The sequence below is a fragment of the Lynx canadensis genome, chromosome F1 (genome assembly GCF_007474595.2).
Source record: "Lynx canadensis isolate LIC74 chromosome F1, mLynCan4.pri.v2, whole genome shotgun sequence".
Lineage (NCBI taxonomy): Eukaryota > Metazoa > Chordata > Mammalia > Carnivora > Felidae > Lynx > Lynx canadensis.
The window spans coordinates 67,968,129-67,982,618 of NC_044319.2; the positions used below are offsets into that span (position 1 = coordinate 67,968,129).

General features: G+C 62.5%; 2 protein-coding genes across 5 annotated transcripts; both read left to right on the top strand.

Moving 5' to 3' along the window:
- The first annotated feature begins 241 nt into the window (after positions 1–241).
- On the top strand, positions 242–10,005 carry SHC1 (SHC adaptor protein 1). Of its 4 annotated transcripts, none has more exons than XM_030303317.1 (13): positions 242–397; positions 3,642–3,809; positions 4,350–4,420; positions 4,917–4,980; positions 5,098–5,217; positions 5,450–5,503; positions 5,679–5,730; positions 5,905–6,031; positions 6,766–6,964; positions 7,052–7,121; positions 7,200–7,349; positions 7,492–7,730; positions 8,397–10,005. In XM_030303317.1, the coding sequence occupies exons 2-13, from the start codon at positions 3,645–3,647 to the stop codon at positions 8,523–8,525; spliced, it is 1,440 nt and encodes a 479-aa protein (XP_030159177.1). In that variant the 5' UTR covers positions 242–397; positions 3,642–3,644; the 3' UTR covers positions 8,526–10,005. The 4 variants fall into 4 exon arrangements, with proteins under 4 accessions (XP_030159177.1, XP_032447578.1, XP_030159175.1 ...); XM_032591687.1 differs by having other exon boundaries at positions 243–397; positions 7,218–7,349; XM_030303315.1 differs by lacking the exon at positions 242–397 and having other exon boundaries at positions 405–3,809; positions 7,215–7,349.
- Positions 10,006–10,269: 264 nt separating this feature from the next.
- On the top strand, positions 10,270–14,189 carry PYGO2 (pygopus family PHD finger 2). Its single transcript, XM_030303339.1, has 3 exons — positions 10,270–10,473; positions 10,872–10,921; positions 11,466–14,189. Exons 1-3 carry the CDS (start codon positions 10,371–10,373, stop codon positions 12,531–12,533), a joined length of 1,221 nt encoding a protein of 406 aa, XP_030159199.1. The 5' UTR covers positions 10,270–10,370; the 3' UTR covers positions 12,534–14,189.
- The last annotated feature ends 301 nt before the right edge of the window (positions 14,190–14,490 follow it).

Here is a 14,490-nt window from a genome sequence, read left to right on the forward strand (position 1 = left end):
CCGCCCGCGCTTCCCATTGGTCCCTTTGGCTTAAGGCGGGACAGCTCTACCTTCAAGCCTCGGATTGGCTTAGATTCGCTTCTCCTCGAGTCCTTATTGGAGTGCACCTCTCACGTTCCTCAAGAACGAGCGTAGGTAAAAAAATGCGCCTGTAATTGGCCATCCCTGCCCCCGTGCGCGTTCTCGCGCTGCCATTGGCTGATTCGGGAAAGTGGGCTGGGTAAAGGAGGGACCGAGGTAGAGGGTCAGGGGTTAGTGGGGCCGGAAGTAAGTGCAATAAAGTTTCTTCAGGGAGGCCGGGCCGGGGAGAAAGTTGGAACGACAACCTAAGGAGGCAGTAGCGTGATCCGGAACCAAATCGGGCCGCGGTGCGGTGCGGCGACTCCATGAGGCCCTGGTGAGTTGGGCCTTTCCCTTCTCCTTAGGTGACCCGCTCCTCCACCCCGGAACCCCTCTCCCGGGACCCTACTTCCGGTCTTCGTGGATAAGTCCCGCCCCCCGAGACCCCCTCCCCGGAAGTCCCACCCCCCAACTTCAGGGGGCTCCCCGAACCCCGACTTGTTTTCTGCTTATTGTCCACGACCCCACCCTGCCGCCCAGCTTTCCTGGAAGCCCCACCCCCGGACATGCTTCCAAGCCCTAGTGCAAGAAACCCGACGGTAGTCCTTCCAATTCCCCGAGACCCCGCCTCCTCGCGACGGGTCTCCGCTAACTCCTGTCCATCAAAGAGCCTATCTCTCGAAAGAGCAGAGCGCCGCCCCTCAAAGAACGCTAGGGACGCGTGAAGCCACGCCTCCCCGAGGCCCCGCCTCTCCCCAACCACGTCGGGCTGAGCGGACACCCCGCCTGCTAGAAGTCTCGGGTGCCCGCGACCTAGGGGCCACGCCCCCTGAGGGGCTGCTCGGGGGGCGACCCCGGTCCCCGCCTCGGAAGCGCGGTCTTCAGCTCCGAAGACCCTGGCTCACATAGTTCCCTTTTCTCTTTTGGGCCTCGGGCTCCGTTTTCCTGAGCGCTCGTGCCCCAGCAGGTGGGACGTCAAAGTGTCCCCGCCGGTTCTGAGCGGTGAGAGGTTAGAGGCAGCCCTTGGCCTCCCCCTGCCCCCTTCCCAGGGTGGGCCCGCGTGAAGGGGGCTGGACTTGGGGAGCGAGGCTTGCTCCGGGGTTCCCAGCCCCGCTACCGGAGCTTCCCCTCCCAGGACCGACTCCGCCCCAGGGACAGCTGTAGGTCTCACACCTGCACCTCGGGAGCTGGTAGGGCCATGGGTTTGTCGGTGTGCGACCTGTGGGTGCGACAGGAGCGAGCGCTGTCCGCTGCCAGGGGACAGCGGCTTGGAGGGGTGGAGGGGACAGTGGCCCTTTTGCAGGGACTCCTCAACCCCCACCGCTCCTTTGGCCCTTCCCCTCCCCCTAAGCAGAGTTCCTGCCTGGGCATTCCTCCTGGGCCCGCTCGCCCGGCCTTCCCTTCTGGAAACATTCCTGAGGCTTTCGCCATTTCCTGCTACTTGCCTCCTCCTCCTCCCTGCTGGGCTGGGAAGCCACCAGCGGCTTCACCCCCACACCCGGCCACCCGGACTCCCGGGAGGCGGGCTCCTTTTTTCCTATGCAAATTTAAAAAAGCCCTACTTCCTCCTTCTTTTCTTCCGAACGCCCACACCTGTCGCTCGTTCCCGGCCTCTGGATTCCGCGGGCTCCCGCGGCTGGAGGACGTCTTGGCAGGTGTGGGGGGTGTGAGGCTGTGGCGAAGCCTTTCCTCATTCTCTCGGACGTGGAGTGATAGAATTGTGCTCGGGAGTGACCAAACTGTCCTCGATTGAGGACTAGGGCAGGTGAAAGAGTTAAGTGGTGGCATTATTAATCATTATAATCATATCATTTGCACCCTTATCTTAAGTAAATTTGAGAGTAGATCATTCCAAGGTGAACGTGGGGGTTCTGCGTATCTTTTGCTACTTGTTTGCTGACCCCCCCCCCCCCGTCTTCCTCCGTGGCCCCCTCAAGCAGAGCTGTGGCAGGAAGCTGTGGGTGGGAGGGATGGGTTTGGGGCTGTTCCCTGCGTCCAGCCTCAGCCCATCCCTGGCGCCCCTGGGCACAGATTTGCCATCTGCCCCCTCTGTCCCTTTGTGGCCCGTAACCCCCGCCTCTGTTGGAGGGAGAACCGTTTCACTCTCCCACGTTCTCCAGTCACATTCTGCCCCTGGCGGACACCCGCGCCTTCCCTGGTCCCTGCAAGAGAGTGCGTTCAGGGAGCTGACCTTAGTGTCAGTGTCTTGCCACCCACCCACCCTTGACAGCTTGCTTTGCTAACTAGGCCCGTGGAAGGTGGGGGGGGGAGACACAAGAGTGCTGGCCGCTACTCCTCGGCATGGTGGGTGCCACGGAGAGAACGAGGCTCCGTCAGCTTGTCCTCTGTTCCACCTCCTACCAGGTGGTTCCCTGAGGCACCACCCAGGTTGGACTTCGTTCCCCTTACAGCACAGGCTTTGCTCTTCCTCCTGGCCCCTCTGCGTCCACTGGGGCCACTACCAACCTTTCCCCATTTCTTTACCTCCTGTCCACCGCTGTTGTAGCAGAGGGTGCTAATGGCCCAGGCTCCCTAGGGCCACCATCCCACTGTGCCATAGCGGTGGGGGTAGCCTGGCCTGGGCTGCGGGAGGGGGGACTTTGAGTGTTCCACCAGGACAGGAAGGGAAGTGCTGAGCTCAGGGATCCCCTCCCTTTTCCACCCCCAGCTGCCTCTGTTTCCTCTCATTCCCCCCTACTCTCCCGTGGCTTCCTGCTCCCTTTGGCCTGCCCATGTCCTGTTTGGATTGATCCAGACCTATCCTTATTTCCCTCCTTTCCTTCTCATTCCTACATGCTTCCCTCCCACCCCCACTTTGCTCCCCTCCCCGATTACTGGTGGTTGTCTGGGGGCAGGGTGGGGACACGCATAGCTCTGTCCCTGCCGAGTCCGGGGCTGTGGCAGTGGTGGGGGTTCAGCCCCTTAGAGCCTGTGAGTCAGCACTGTCCTCGGGATTGGGCTCTCGGCTTAGCTCCCCGCCCCTGGGGAGGAGCCAGGCAGCTCTGGGTCCAGCCTGTTCTCTTCTCCGCCGGAGAAGAGGCTCCACGCTGGGCGGGGATGGGGCCTGAAACTCTCTGGGTCTGAGCGGGGGTGGGCGCTGGTGCCACTTACCCTCTCCCTTCCCAGGATCCTTGAGATCCCTGGGCCAGAGAGGTCCGGTCAGGCTAAGGGCCTGGGGATGCCCCCTGCCTGGCCCCCTTGCCCTGACTGGCAGGGGGGCCAGGCTGGGCAGCAGCCTCCCTCTCACTCCAGCCATGGATCTCCTGCCCCCCAAGCCCAAGTACAATCCGCTTCGGAATGAGTCTCTGTCATCGCTGGAGGAGGGGGCTTCGGGGTCCACCCCGCCGGAGGAGCCGCCTTCCCCCTCGGCCTCGTCCCTGGGGCCTATCCTGCCTCCTCTGCCTGGGGACGAGAGTCCCACCACCCTGTGCTCCTTCTTCCCCCGGATGAGCAACCTGAAGCTGGCCAACCCAGCTGGGGGGCGCCCGGGGCCAAAGGGGGAGCCAGGGAGGGTGGCTGAGGATGGGGAGGGGATCGTAGGGGCGGCCGCGCCAGACTCAGGCCCCCTGCCCCTCCTCCAGGACATGAACAAGCTGAGTGGAGGCGGCGGGCGCAGGACTCGGGTGGAAGGGGGCCAGCTGGGGGGCGAGGAGTGGACCCGCCACGGGAGCTTTGTCAATAAGCCCACGCGGGGCTGGCTGCATCCCAACGACAAAGTCATGGGACCCGGGGTTTCCTACTTGGTTCGGGTGAGTGAGCACGCCCCAGCCTCCCTGCTCCCTCCAGAGCCTCCAGTCCCTCTGCCCACCCATCTCCCAGCACCGCCTTGCTTTCAGGGTCCTGTTTCTCAAACCTTTCTTGCCCCTTCTCCCATTCTGGACCCCTCCCTGGGCCCCTTCCTTCTTGTGACCCCCCCCCCCCACCCCCTTCCCCCTCTCCCGCTCAGCATGCTGCCCAGCGTGGCAGAGGCCCCTAGTAAGTGTTGGAATGAGTGACCCTGGATGGTGTCCTCCGGTCTCCTCCCCCTGGAGATGTCACTCCCCCCCCCCCCCCCCCAGTGCCTGTCGCTGTCCTCTGGAGTCTCTTCCCAGATGCATGAGGTTCTCCCAGCCTGCCTCTTTCCCTCATTTCCTGTTGTCTTGCACGTTGTGGGGTGTAGCCTCGGGCAGTGGGCGAGATGCCTTCATCTTCACTCTTCCCTTGGCGGCTCAGAGGGGAAAGACCCGGGGCTCTTCGTGAAGGGGTGGGGGGAGGCGGCTGACCCGTCACCCTCGGTCCCCTCCCCTCAGTACATGGGCTGTGTGGAGGTCCTGCAGTCGATGCGCGCCCTGGACTTCAACACCCGCACCCAGGTCACCAGGTTAGTGGGGTGGGAGCAGACTGGGGGAGGAGGGACGCGGGTCACTTGGTGGCTTGCAGGTGGTACCTTATCTTTTGGTAAAGGGGATGGAGAGAAAGTTAGGGGAGCGAGTCTGAGTCTGAATGAAAAGAGGCAGCTCTCATCTGGATCCTTCCTCCTCCGGCCCATGAGCTGCGGGGGCCGTGGCAAAGCCAGTTGGCAGCTGGAGCCTGAGTGGAAGCTGGGTGGATGGTCGGTGACTGCTGCCTTTGGGAAGGGGAGGGGACATTCGCCAGCTGGAAGGGGGTGGGGCCGGGCCCCGCTGAGGCCCTAACCCAATCAGCCAGGAAGTGGCCTCTCCGTGTCATCAAATATTAAAGGCCCTTAATTCAATCCACCACGACAAAGAGCCTGGAGTGCCCCTGGAGTCTGGCCTGGTCTTCCCCTCCCCCTGCCCCATGGCAGCCCAGGCTGAGTGGGAGGCAGGCTCTGGGTCTGAGGACCTCTCTGTCCCCAGGGAGGCCATCAGTCTGGTGTGTGAGGCTGTGCCCGGTGCGAAGGGGGCAACAAGGAGGAGAAAGGTACCCCGGGGCCGGTGGGGCTGGAGGTGCTGCTGGGAAACATGGGGTGGCGGTTGGGGGGGGGGGTTTCCTGGGGTGGGGAACCGCAGCTTCTGAGAGCCTTGGGCCCTCCCCTAGCCCTGTGGCCGCCCACTCAGCTCCATCCTGGGGAGGAGTAACCTGAAGTTTGCAGGAATGCCGATCACTCTCACCGTCTCCACCAGCAGCCTCAACCTCATGGCCGCAGATTGCAAACAGGTTGGTGGGGTTGGGCGAGGGGGCCAGAAACACTGCTGGAAGGGCCGAGCAGGACCTGGTCACAGTGCCAGGAGCCAGGACAGTCAGGAAGGAGGAGCTTAGGAGGGCCTGGGCTGAGAGGCCAGAAGGGCGGGACCGGCCGCCAGGGCCCGGGGCTGCGGTCGCCCAGGTGGGCCCTGAGGCTGCCTGACGTGTTTCATTCCCCTCCTCTGTCCCCTGCCCTGACCCTCAGATCATCGCCAACCACCACATGCAGTCTATCTCATTTGCGTCCGGTGGGGACCCGGTGAGTGGCCGAACGGGGCACAGGTGGTGGGGGCAGAGTAGGGGCCAGGCGCTGGGGAGACACCGGCCGGAAGCGGTGGTGTGGTGTCTGAAAAGCACTGGGTTGGCGGGGGCGGGGGCGAGGCGGGGCTATACAGTCGAGCTAAGTGGCTTCTTCTGACCCTGCCCGACCCCAGGACACAGCTGAGTACGTCGCCTATGTTGCCAAAGACCCGGTCAATCAGAGAGGTGAGGCGCGGTGGGGAGCGCTGGGTGGGGCCGGCTGTCCGTGAGGCAGGTGAGCAGGACCTGGGGAGCTAAGCGGGGGCCCCGGAAGGCGAGGGCCCTGTCTGCGCCCCCGACACCCCCCCACCCCCAGCAGTCCGCCTCCGAGCTCACCGACAGCCTGTGCTGTGCCCACAGCCTGCCACATCCTGGAGTGTCCCGAAGGGCTTGCTCAGGACGTCATCAGCACCATCGGCCAGGCCTTCGAGCTGCGCTTCAAACAATACCTCAGGAACCCGCCCAAGCTGGTCACCCCTCACGACAGGTGAGCGGGTCTGGGGGTGGGGCAGCTCCCGGGCCCCAGGCCGGAACTGAGAGAGCCAGTCTGCCCCACCGCCCACACGCGAGCTCAGAGGGGGTCGGGGCATGGAACCTGTGTGCCCGCGGCCATCGGGAGAGTGTGTCCTGCCTGCTGCAGGCCGGTTCCTCCTCTCACGTGCCAGACTCCACGCCCCCACCGTCCCTGCCTGCGTGGACCTTTCTATCCCCAGCCACCTTGGTGCCAGTGCGCTTCTCTTTTCTTGCCCGTTTGGCCGTCCTTGGTTTTTCATTTTCCTGCCCGTGGAAGCCATCAGGAATTTGGGGTGCGGGAGGATGTTTTATTCCCACGATCTCTACCTTTCCTTCCTGCCTTAGGCTGGTAGCTATGGAGTATTTGGAGGAGATTAAACTAGTCTGGATCGTATCTCTTCCTGCTACCCTGTGCCTCCCCTCCCTCTCGGGAGACAGCATAACAACCAAGGGTGTGAACTTTAGGGTCAAATCCGATTCCGTGGCTCTGCTCCACCACCGTGCGACTGTGAAGCCGCGGGCAGATCCTCCGGCTCTGACCCGCCTCTCTCGTCTCCAACGTTGGAGAAGGAAGTAATAGCTACTTGCAGGGCCCCCGGGAGGGTGGTGCGGCTGTGTGTAGAAAACAGCTGGCCTTGGGCCCACCCCGCAGGCAGCGCCCAGCCCGTGGCCACCGTCTGTGCCCTCCCTCTCTCCTGCCCCTCTCAGGATGGCTGGTTTTGATGGCTCGGCTTGGGACGAGGAGGAGGAAGAGCCACCTGACCACCAGTACTATAATGACTTCCCGGGGAAGGAGCCGCCTCTCGGGGGAGTGGTGGACATGAGGCTTCGGGAAGGAGCTCCCCCCGGGGCTGCTCGACCCACTCCACCCGGGGTCCAGACCCCCAGCCACCTGGGAGCAACGCTGGTAAGTGGCTCGGACGGAGGTGGGCTGGGCCCGGGTTGGCAGTAGCAGGTTTGGGCCTCTGGTAACGTCTTGTTTTTGTCCCCGCAGCCTGTGGGGCAGCCTGTTGGGGGAGACCCAGAAATTCGCAAACAGATGCCACCTCCACCGCCCTGCCCAGGTGTGAAGGGAGCCGGGGCGGGGGGGGGGGGGGGGGCGGAGTCGGGGCGCAGGAGGCTGGACTGGGGTCACTGCGAAGCCTCTCTCTCCTCAGCAGGTAGGGAGCTCTTCGACGACCCTTCCTACGTCAACGTCCAGAACCTAGACAAGGCCCGGCAAGCAGGGGGTGGGGCCGGGCCCCCCCATCCTGCCATCAATGGCAGCGCGCCCCGAGACCTCTTTGACATGAGTGAGTGCTCCCCTCTCCTCTCTGCATGGCTGTCTTCCCACTTGGTTCCTCTTCTTCTGCCCTGCGCCTTCCTCCCCGGAGGTCTGGGTCCTGGCGTGTGTCGTGCCCCCTGCCTTTCTTAGCCTTCTCTTTGCACCCCCAGAGCCCTTCGAGGATGCCCTTCGCGTGCCTCCACCTCCCCAGTCAGTGGCCATGGCCGAGCAGCTGCGAGGGGAGCCCTGGTTCCACGGGAAGCTGAGCCGGCGGGAGGCCGAGGCCCTGCTGCAGCTCAACGGGGACTTCCTGGTGCGGGAAAGCACGACCACGCCGGGCCAGTATGTGCTCACCGGCCTGCAGAGTGGGCAGCCCAAGCACCTGCTCCTGGTGGACCCGGAGGGCGTGGTGAGTGGCGGGGGTGGGTGGGAGGCTGCGGCCCCCTCCTTCCCTCACTGCTTCCTGCCGTCCCTGCTTGGCGTTTGTGCGCAGGCACCCCTCTCCGGCAGTCCAGGTTCCTTCCCTCACACCCCCGGGCCTGAGCTCTGTTCCTTTCAGCCCGCAAAGCCCCAGCCCCCTGGCCCATCTGGGCAGGAAGGTGTTCTTCTTGCCTGAGCCCCTCTTTTAACAAATGAGGAAACCGTCCTGGAGAGGAGCCGCCCGCGGTCCTCCAGACACAGGGCTCAGACCAGTGTCCTGTTGTGTCTCTGCACTGCCCCCACTGCCCCTCATAACTTTGGGCTCTCTTCTAGAGCAGTCTCCGTCTCGTTTCCCTGTCTTTTCTGCACTGCGTGTCGCCTCCCGGGTCAGAAGAGGAGTAGATAGCCCTCAGCGTCACAGTTCCTGGGCAGACGTCCCCTCTGCCTTTTCCCAGTTCACTGAGCTGTCTGTTCCCGGGGCCAGCTCCGGATTCTCCTTCTCAAGAAGCTTCAGTGATCAGGACTGACAATCCTCCCATCCCGCCATCCTTTTCTCCTTCAACCCTCTTGAACATTCCGGCTTCCTCAGCCTTGGGGGCTGAGGTCTTACTTCGACTCTTCACCTGCATTGACCTTCTCCCTTTACACTCACCAGGTTCGGACAAAGGATCACCGCTTTGAGAGCGTCAGCCACCTCATCAGCTACCATGTGGACAATCACTTGCCCATCATCTCTGCGGGCAGTGAACTATGTCTCCAGCAGCCTGTGGAGCGGAAGCTGTGATCCAGCAAAGTGCTTTCTCCCCGAAGGGGCCCTCTCACCCCTTCCACCCTGTTCCTTGATTCTCAGGACTTCACTTGGGAGTGTTTTGTGGGCTGGGCCTTGTGTTGGAGCTGGGAGTAGTGTGGACACGGTTCAGCATCGGCTGAATGAGAGGGTTTGTCGGAAGCCTGGGGTAGAATCCCGCTTCTCCCCGAACCTTACCAAAGTATTAATGTACAGAGTAGCCCCTTCCCTGGGCCTCTCCTGTGCCAATCTGATACCCCCTTCCCCAAGAAGGTGGGTGCTTGAGGCCTGGGCAGCGTGCCTCCTTGAAATGAGAAAAGCCTAATGGGGCAATCGCCTTTCTCGGGAAGGGGGAACGAATCAATCACACCTTTGGTCTACCCTTGGGCTCAGATCCCTCTCCACAACTCTCCCTCCCAGTGGTTAAACTTTGTGCCTTTGACCATCTCCTAGGTCTGAAGAGATTTTATGCAAAGAGTTCTTGAGCCCCTGAGGTCGAGGATGGGAGTGCTGACACCTTGGCTTCGGGGACCCTGTCCTCTCCTTGCTCAGCACCCACTCCACCTCCACCCCAGTTTAGGTTGGGAGAGCAGAGGCAGGAATGGCAGCTGGCCCCTGTCCCCGGGAAAATGCAACCCTTAGAGATTGCCTCAGAGCCCCCCCCCCTCCCTGGCCAGTGGGGAGATGGACCCCTCCCTTGCTCAGTGCCTCCTGGCCAGGGGGGGGCCCCTCACCCAAGGGGTCTGTATATACATTTTGTAAGTCCCTCCCCCACCTCCCAATTTGCATGCATGTTATACTCTACAGCCAAAGCGTCGCCGCCCGCCCCTCGGTCCTGCAGCCTCTTCCCTGCCTCTTGCTGGGGCCGGGGTGGGTGGGGGGTGTGACAGGATTCAGGCCTCCTGAACTGGTAACTGCGGGTTTGTGGAGGCAGGAACGAGGGCAATGAGACTAAAGCAGTAGACAATCCCCAAATACCATCTGTAGATTTGGAACTACACTCATTTTGATTTTATACGCGTATATCTTATGGCTGTGGATTTACTTTCCTTGTTTGTTTTCTCTGGCTTATCTGGAGCACAGAATGATAATAGTCAATGACATGTACACATCACCTCTTTGCCTTTTCGAAGCCCTTTTATAAGGACTAGCATTTCCCTCCTCCTGGCCTGGGCACGATCTTTTCCGCCAGAGACTGCGGCCTTGGAAGTGGATCGCGCGCCGGGACTAGGAAAGCCTGGGCCTCCCGGAGGCCAGGCGGCCTAGTGCACGACCTGAGCTTCTGAGCTTCGGTGTCAGGCTGACGCCCCCCGCCCCCCACCCCGGGAGCCAGCCCTGCTGCTGGGGGCTCCGCCTGCGGACTGGGAGTGGGGGAGTGTCTCCACGGTCTTCGTCCTCGCCTTTTTGTTTGGGTATCTTCGCGGGTGTCACTTATACCAAAGGGAAATCCTCTTTATTAAAGTCCCTGTTTCTTCTACCTCGGCCTCAAGGTCCCTGCTGCTTGCGGCCGGGCGAGGGTGGGAGGGTGGGGGAGGGGGAGGGGGAGGGGGAGGCGGGGCGGCCCCTCCCGCAGCGGCGCCTCCAGCCTCCCCCCTCCCCCCAGGCTCCGGCTCCGGGTGGTCCGGCCCGGGCCCCGCCCCTCGCCGCGCGGCGGCGGCCACGCCGACTTCCGCTTCCGGCTGCTGCCGCGGCCGCGGGCGGGCGGCTGGCGCTGCGCTCGGCGCCTGGCCTCGCCGCCCGGCCTGGCCGCTCCTTGCGGGCGCCCCGAGCCCCCTCCCGGCGATGGTGCCGCCCGAGGGCGCGTCCGTCCGCCGCCGCCGCTGACCCCGGACCCCCCGCCCCATGGCCGCCTCGGCGCCGCCCCCACCGGACAAGCTGGAGGGAGGTGGCGGCCCCGCACCGCCCCCTGCGCCGCCCGGCACCGGGAGGAAGCAGGGCAAGGCCGGTGAGAGCGCCCGGGACCTGGCGGCCGGGGGGACGTTGGCGGGTGGGCGCAGGCGGGGGTTCCTGGGACCGGGGGACCCGAAGGGAGGCTCGGACGGGGGGACGGGGGTGGGGTCCTTGTCACAGATTGGGGACCCTAGGGTTTGGAGACGCACGGACTCCAGGAGCCACTTGGGAGTCTGAGGGCATCGGGGTGGGGGGGTGTCTCATTTAAGGGAGGAGGCAGCCGAGAGTGCGGCCGTGCAGCGTTCTTCGTAGCGCACCTTTGTTCGTGTTTGTTAAGTGAATGAGCAAGCGCGTGTCCAAGTTAGAAGAGCTGCTCCGGCGCGTCCGGGAGGCAGGAGGTCGGGGCAGCCTCAGGGAGATGCATTTGGGTCTGCATTCTGCTGCTCTTCCTAGGTCTGCAGATGAAGAGCCCAGAAAAGAAGCGAAGGAAGTCAAATACTCAGGTGAATGGTGCTTGACGGTGGGGGTGACTCCTAGCTGCCACTCCGGTAGGCTGGGATGTGGCCTCTCAGTGCGGGGAGAAGAGAAAGTTTCCTTGCTTCTGGTCCTGTCCCTCAACTTCCTGACGAGGGCGGGGCGGGGCGGGGGGGGGGGCGGTGGGCGAGGGCTGTGTGTGAGGCCACTTGACCAAGGATCTTATCTGTCAGGGAGAGTCCTCTTTTCTCTAGCACTTTGTGCTGTTAGTACTTTAGCAGCTTTGCGAGATGGGCACTGCCCCTATTTTACACATGAGGATCTGAGGCTTTAACAAGTTGAGTACTTGTTCGAGGGTCTCCAGATTATTTGGAGTCAGAGCTAGGGTTCCAGTGCGGTTCTGTCTGCTTTGTCCACCTCCTGTTTCCGTTACGTTCTGAGGTTTGTCTTGACTTGGGATCCGAGCTGGCCTTTACCAGCCTCCAGAACAAGTCCTGCATTTCTACGGCTCTGCTGGCTTCTAGCTGTGTGTTTCCTTCTGTGATCCTTTCTTCGTCCTCTGTTCCCCACTAGGGCCCTGCATACTCACATCTGACGGAGTTTGCACCACCCCCGACTCCCATGGTGGATCACCTGGTTGCATCCAACCCTTTTGAGGATGACTTCGGAGCCCCTAAGGTGGGGGGCGCAGCCCCTCCGTTCCTTGGCAGTCCTGTCCCTTTTGGAGGCTTCCGCGTACAGGGGGGCATGGCAGGCCAGGTACCCCCAGGCTATGGCACTGGGGGTGGAGGGGGTCCCCAGCCTCTCCGTCGCCAGCCCCCTCCTTTCCCTCCCAATCCTATGGGCCCAGCTTTCAACATGCCCCCCCAGGGCCCTGGCTACGCACCTCCAGGCAACATGAACTTTCCTGGCCAACCCTTCAACCAGCCTCTGGGCCAAAACTTCAGCCCTCCTGGTGGGCAGATGATGCCAGGCCCGGTGGGAGGATTTGGCCCCATGATCTCACCCACCATGGGACAGCCTCCCAGAGGGGAGCTGGGCCCTCCTTCTCTCCCCCAACGCTTTGCCCAGCCAGGGGCACCTTTTGGCCCTTCTCCTCTCCAGAGACCTGGTCAGGGGCTCCCCAGTCTGCCCCCAAACACAAGTCCCTTCCCTGGTCCGGACCCTGGCTTTCCTGGCCCTGGTGGTGAGGATGGGGGAAAGCCCTTGAATCCCCCTGCTCCCACTGCTTTTCCCCCAGAGCCTCACTCAGGCTCCCCAGCTGCTGCCGTTAACGGGAACCAGCCCAGCTTCCCCCCAAACAGCAGTGGGCGGGGGGGGGGAACCCCAGATGCCAACAGCCTGGCGCCCCCCAGCAAAGCTGGCGGGGGGTCAGGGCCTCAGCCTCCCCCAGGCCTGGTGTACCCGTGTGGCGCCTGTCGCAGCGAGGTGAATGACGATCAGGACGCCATCCTGTGCGAGGCCTCCTGTCAGAAGTGGTTCCATCGCGAGTGCACAGGCATGACTGAGAGCGCGTACGGGCTGCTGACCACTGAGGCCTCCGCCGTCTGGGCTTGCGATCTCTGCCTCAAGACCAAGGAGATCCAGTCTGTGTACATCCGCGAGGGCGTGGGGCAGCTGGTGGCTGCTAACGATGGCTGACCCTGGCGAGGGTGAGGGTTCCCAAGTCTGGCTCTCGGTCCTCGTTGCCACTGGCTTCCTGTCCCCAGGGGGCAGAGACACGGTGGCTCCTGAGGGCAGAGAAGGACCTGAGGCGGGCAGGCGGAAGAGTCCGGATCACTCGCTTTTCTGGAAAATTACCTGTACGCGTTGAGATCTGCAGAGATCAGGAAACCAAAGCCCTACCAGCGTCGTGGTGGCTCCCATCTCTGAAGGCCTAGGGGTATGGCTGCAACAGAGAAGAGGCTGGAAGAAGATCCGGAGGGCAGGGGTCTCCTCTGTGCAGATGATGGACGCCCCAGCACCTGTGCCTAACACTCCTGTCCAGCCCCGCAGCGGCAGCCTTAGTTTTTGGAGTGAAGTGTTAAAGGTTTCTGGCCAGAGGAGTCGGGGTCCCATCCCCGCGGTAACGCTTTCATGGGCTTTAGGAGACAGCTTTAGGTAATAAATGGGGAATTTTCCCTTTTCTTACCCTCCCCTTGCCTCGTCCACGACGTACCCAAGCCTCACCCCCTCAGACAACCAAATAGCTTGGAGAAGCAGGAGAGCGCTCGGCTGGGGCAGTTTCTTGGTGATTTGGGGCTTCAAGACTGTGCGAAAGAGATGCTGTCCGGACCTGTGTCCCTCATACCAAAGCCACTGGCCCTTTCTCAGCCTCTCTCGGGCTTTTAATGACCATATTTTTGCCAAAAATTGGGATATGTGGTCTGACCGGAATATTTGAGGTTTGGACTGTCCTGGGACCTGGGACTCTGGTTGTACAGTGCTCCCCATGCCTCTCCCCCCCCCCCTCGGTTTGTTGCACAGTAGTGTTGGCGCTGGTCTAGAGCTTTCGGCCCCTGTATCCCTCTGCCTCCCTGGCTTGACTGAAGGAAAGCTTGAAAAGGCATGGAGCCCTTATACCTCATCTCCTGACAAGGCTCCCTGGCCCAGCCCGTGGGGGAGGGAGGCCGTGGGACCGTCATAGCCATGGCCCCCGAAGTGCAGTCCATAGCCTGGGTGTGTTCTACCTTTCTGTAGACCTTTTGGGGCCAGGTGATCTAGCAGTTCTCACTCCTCTCCGCCAGAGCCCCACACTGGGCTGTATGTGTCCATATACTGATTCGTAGCCGCTGCCTGCTGGATGTGGGTCCCGGGCCGGGCTCGTGCACACGGTCCTCAGTGGGGCGGGGAAGCAGGCACACATGTGGTCTGGCGAGGAGCTAGGGGTTGCCTGCACCCTACACACCCACACACACCCACACCCACCCACCACCCTACACCCCCCCCCCCCCCCCCCCGTGACTTTAGCATGTGAAGAACTCAGAACTCATTTGCCTGCACGGGTGGAGCCAGCCGCTTTCGAGGCCGTGGGAAGGGAGGGAGGGGCCTCGGCTTCCCGCCCCCGGTGTCCGGCCTCCCGCCCCCAGCTGTGTGTTGTGTTTGTGGTTCTGTGGCCCCTCTTTTATCTGTTGCTATTTTTGTGACGCCCCCCCCCCCCCCCAATTCCTCCGCCATCTCCGCCTTTTGTAAGTGGCTCCTGGGGAGGGGTCTGCTCAATCGCCCCCTCTACACTATTTGGAAGGAACTGGGGGTGGCAGAGATGTGGTGGTGGGGGTCTTTTGTACGGTTGGATTAATAAAATGACTTGAAAGTCCAGACGAGGACTCCTGGCTGTTTTCAGCACACGAAGGTTGGAACGAACCTCTGCCACCGCCGGCGCGGATGCCTGAGGGGTGAGGATAGCTACGTGCCCAGGGTTCGTGGAAGAGAGAATGGTGGAGATTCTGGCCCCTGAGGTGACCTTGGTACCAGGCGAGGAGCCGAGGGAGGCCTGTGTGCGCCACCCCTCCCCCTGCGTCCCTGGTGTGGGAAAGCAGTTCTTTTCTGGGCACATTCCTGGACCCGGCCTGGAGCCAGGGCCCCAGGGAGGCAAGTGCCGTTGGTGTTTCTGGGTTTA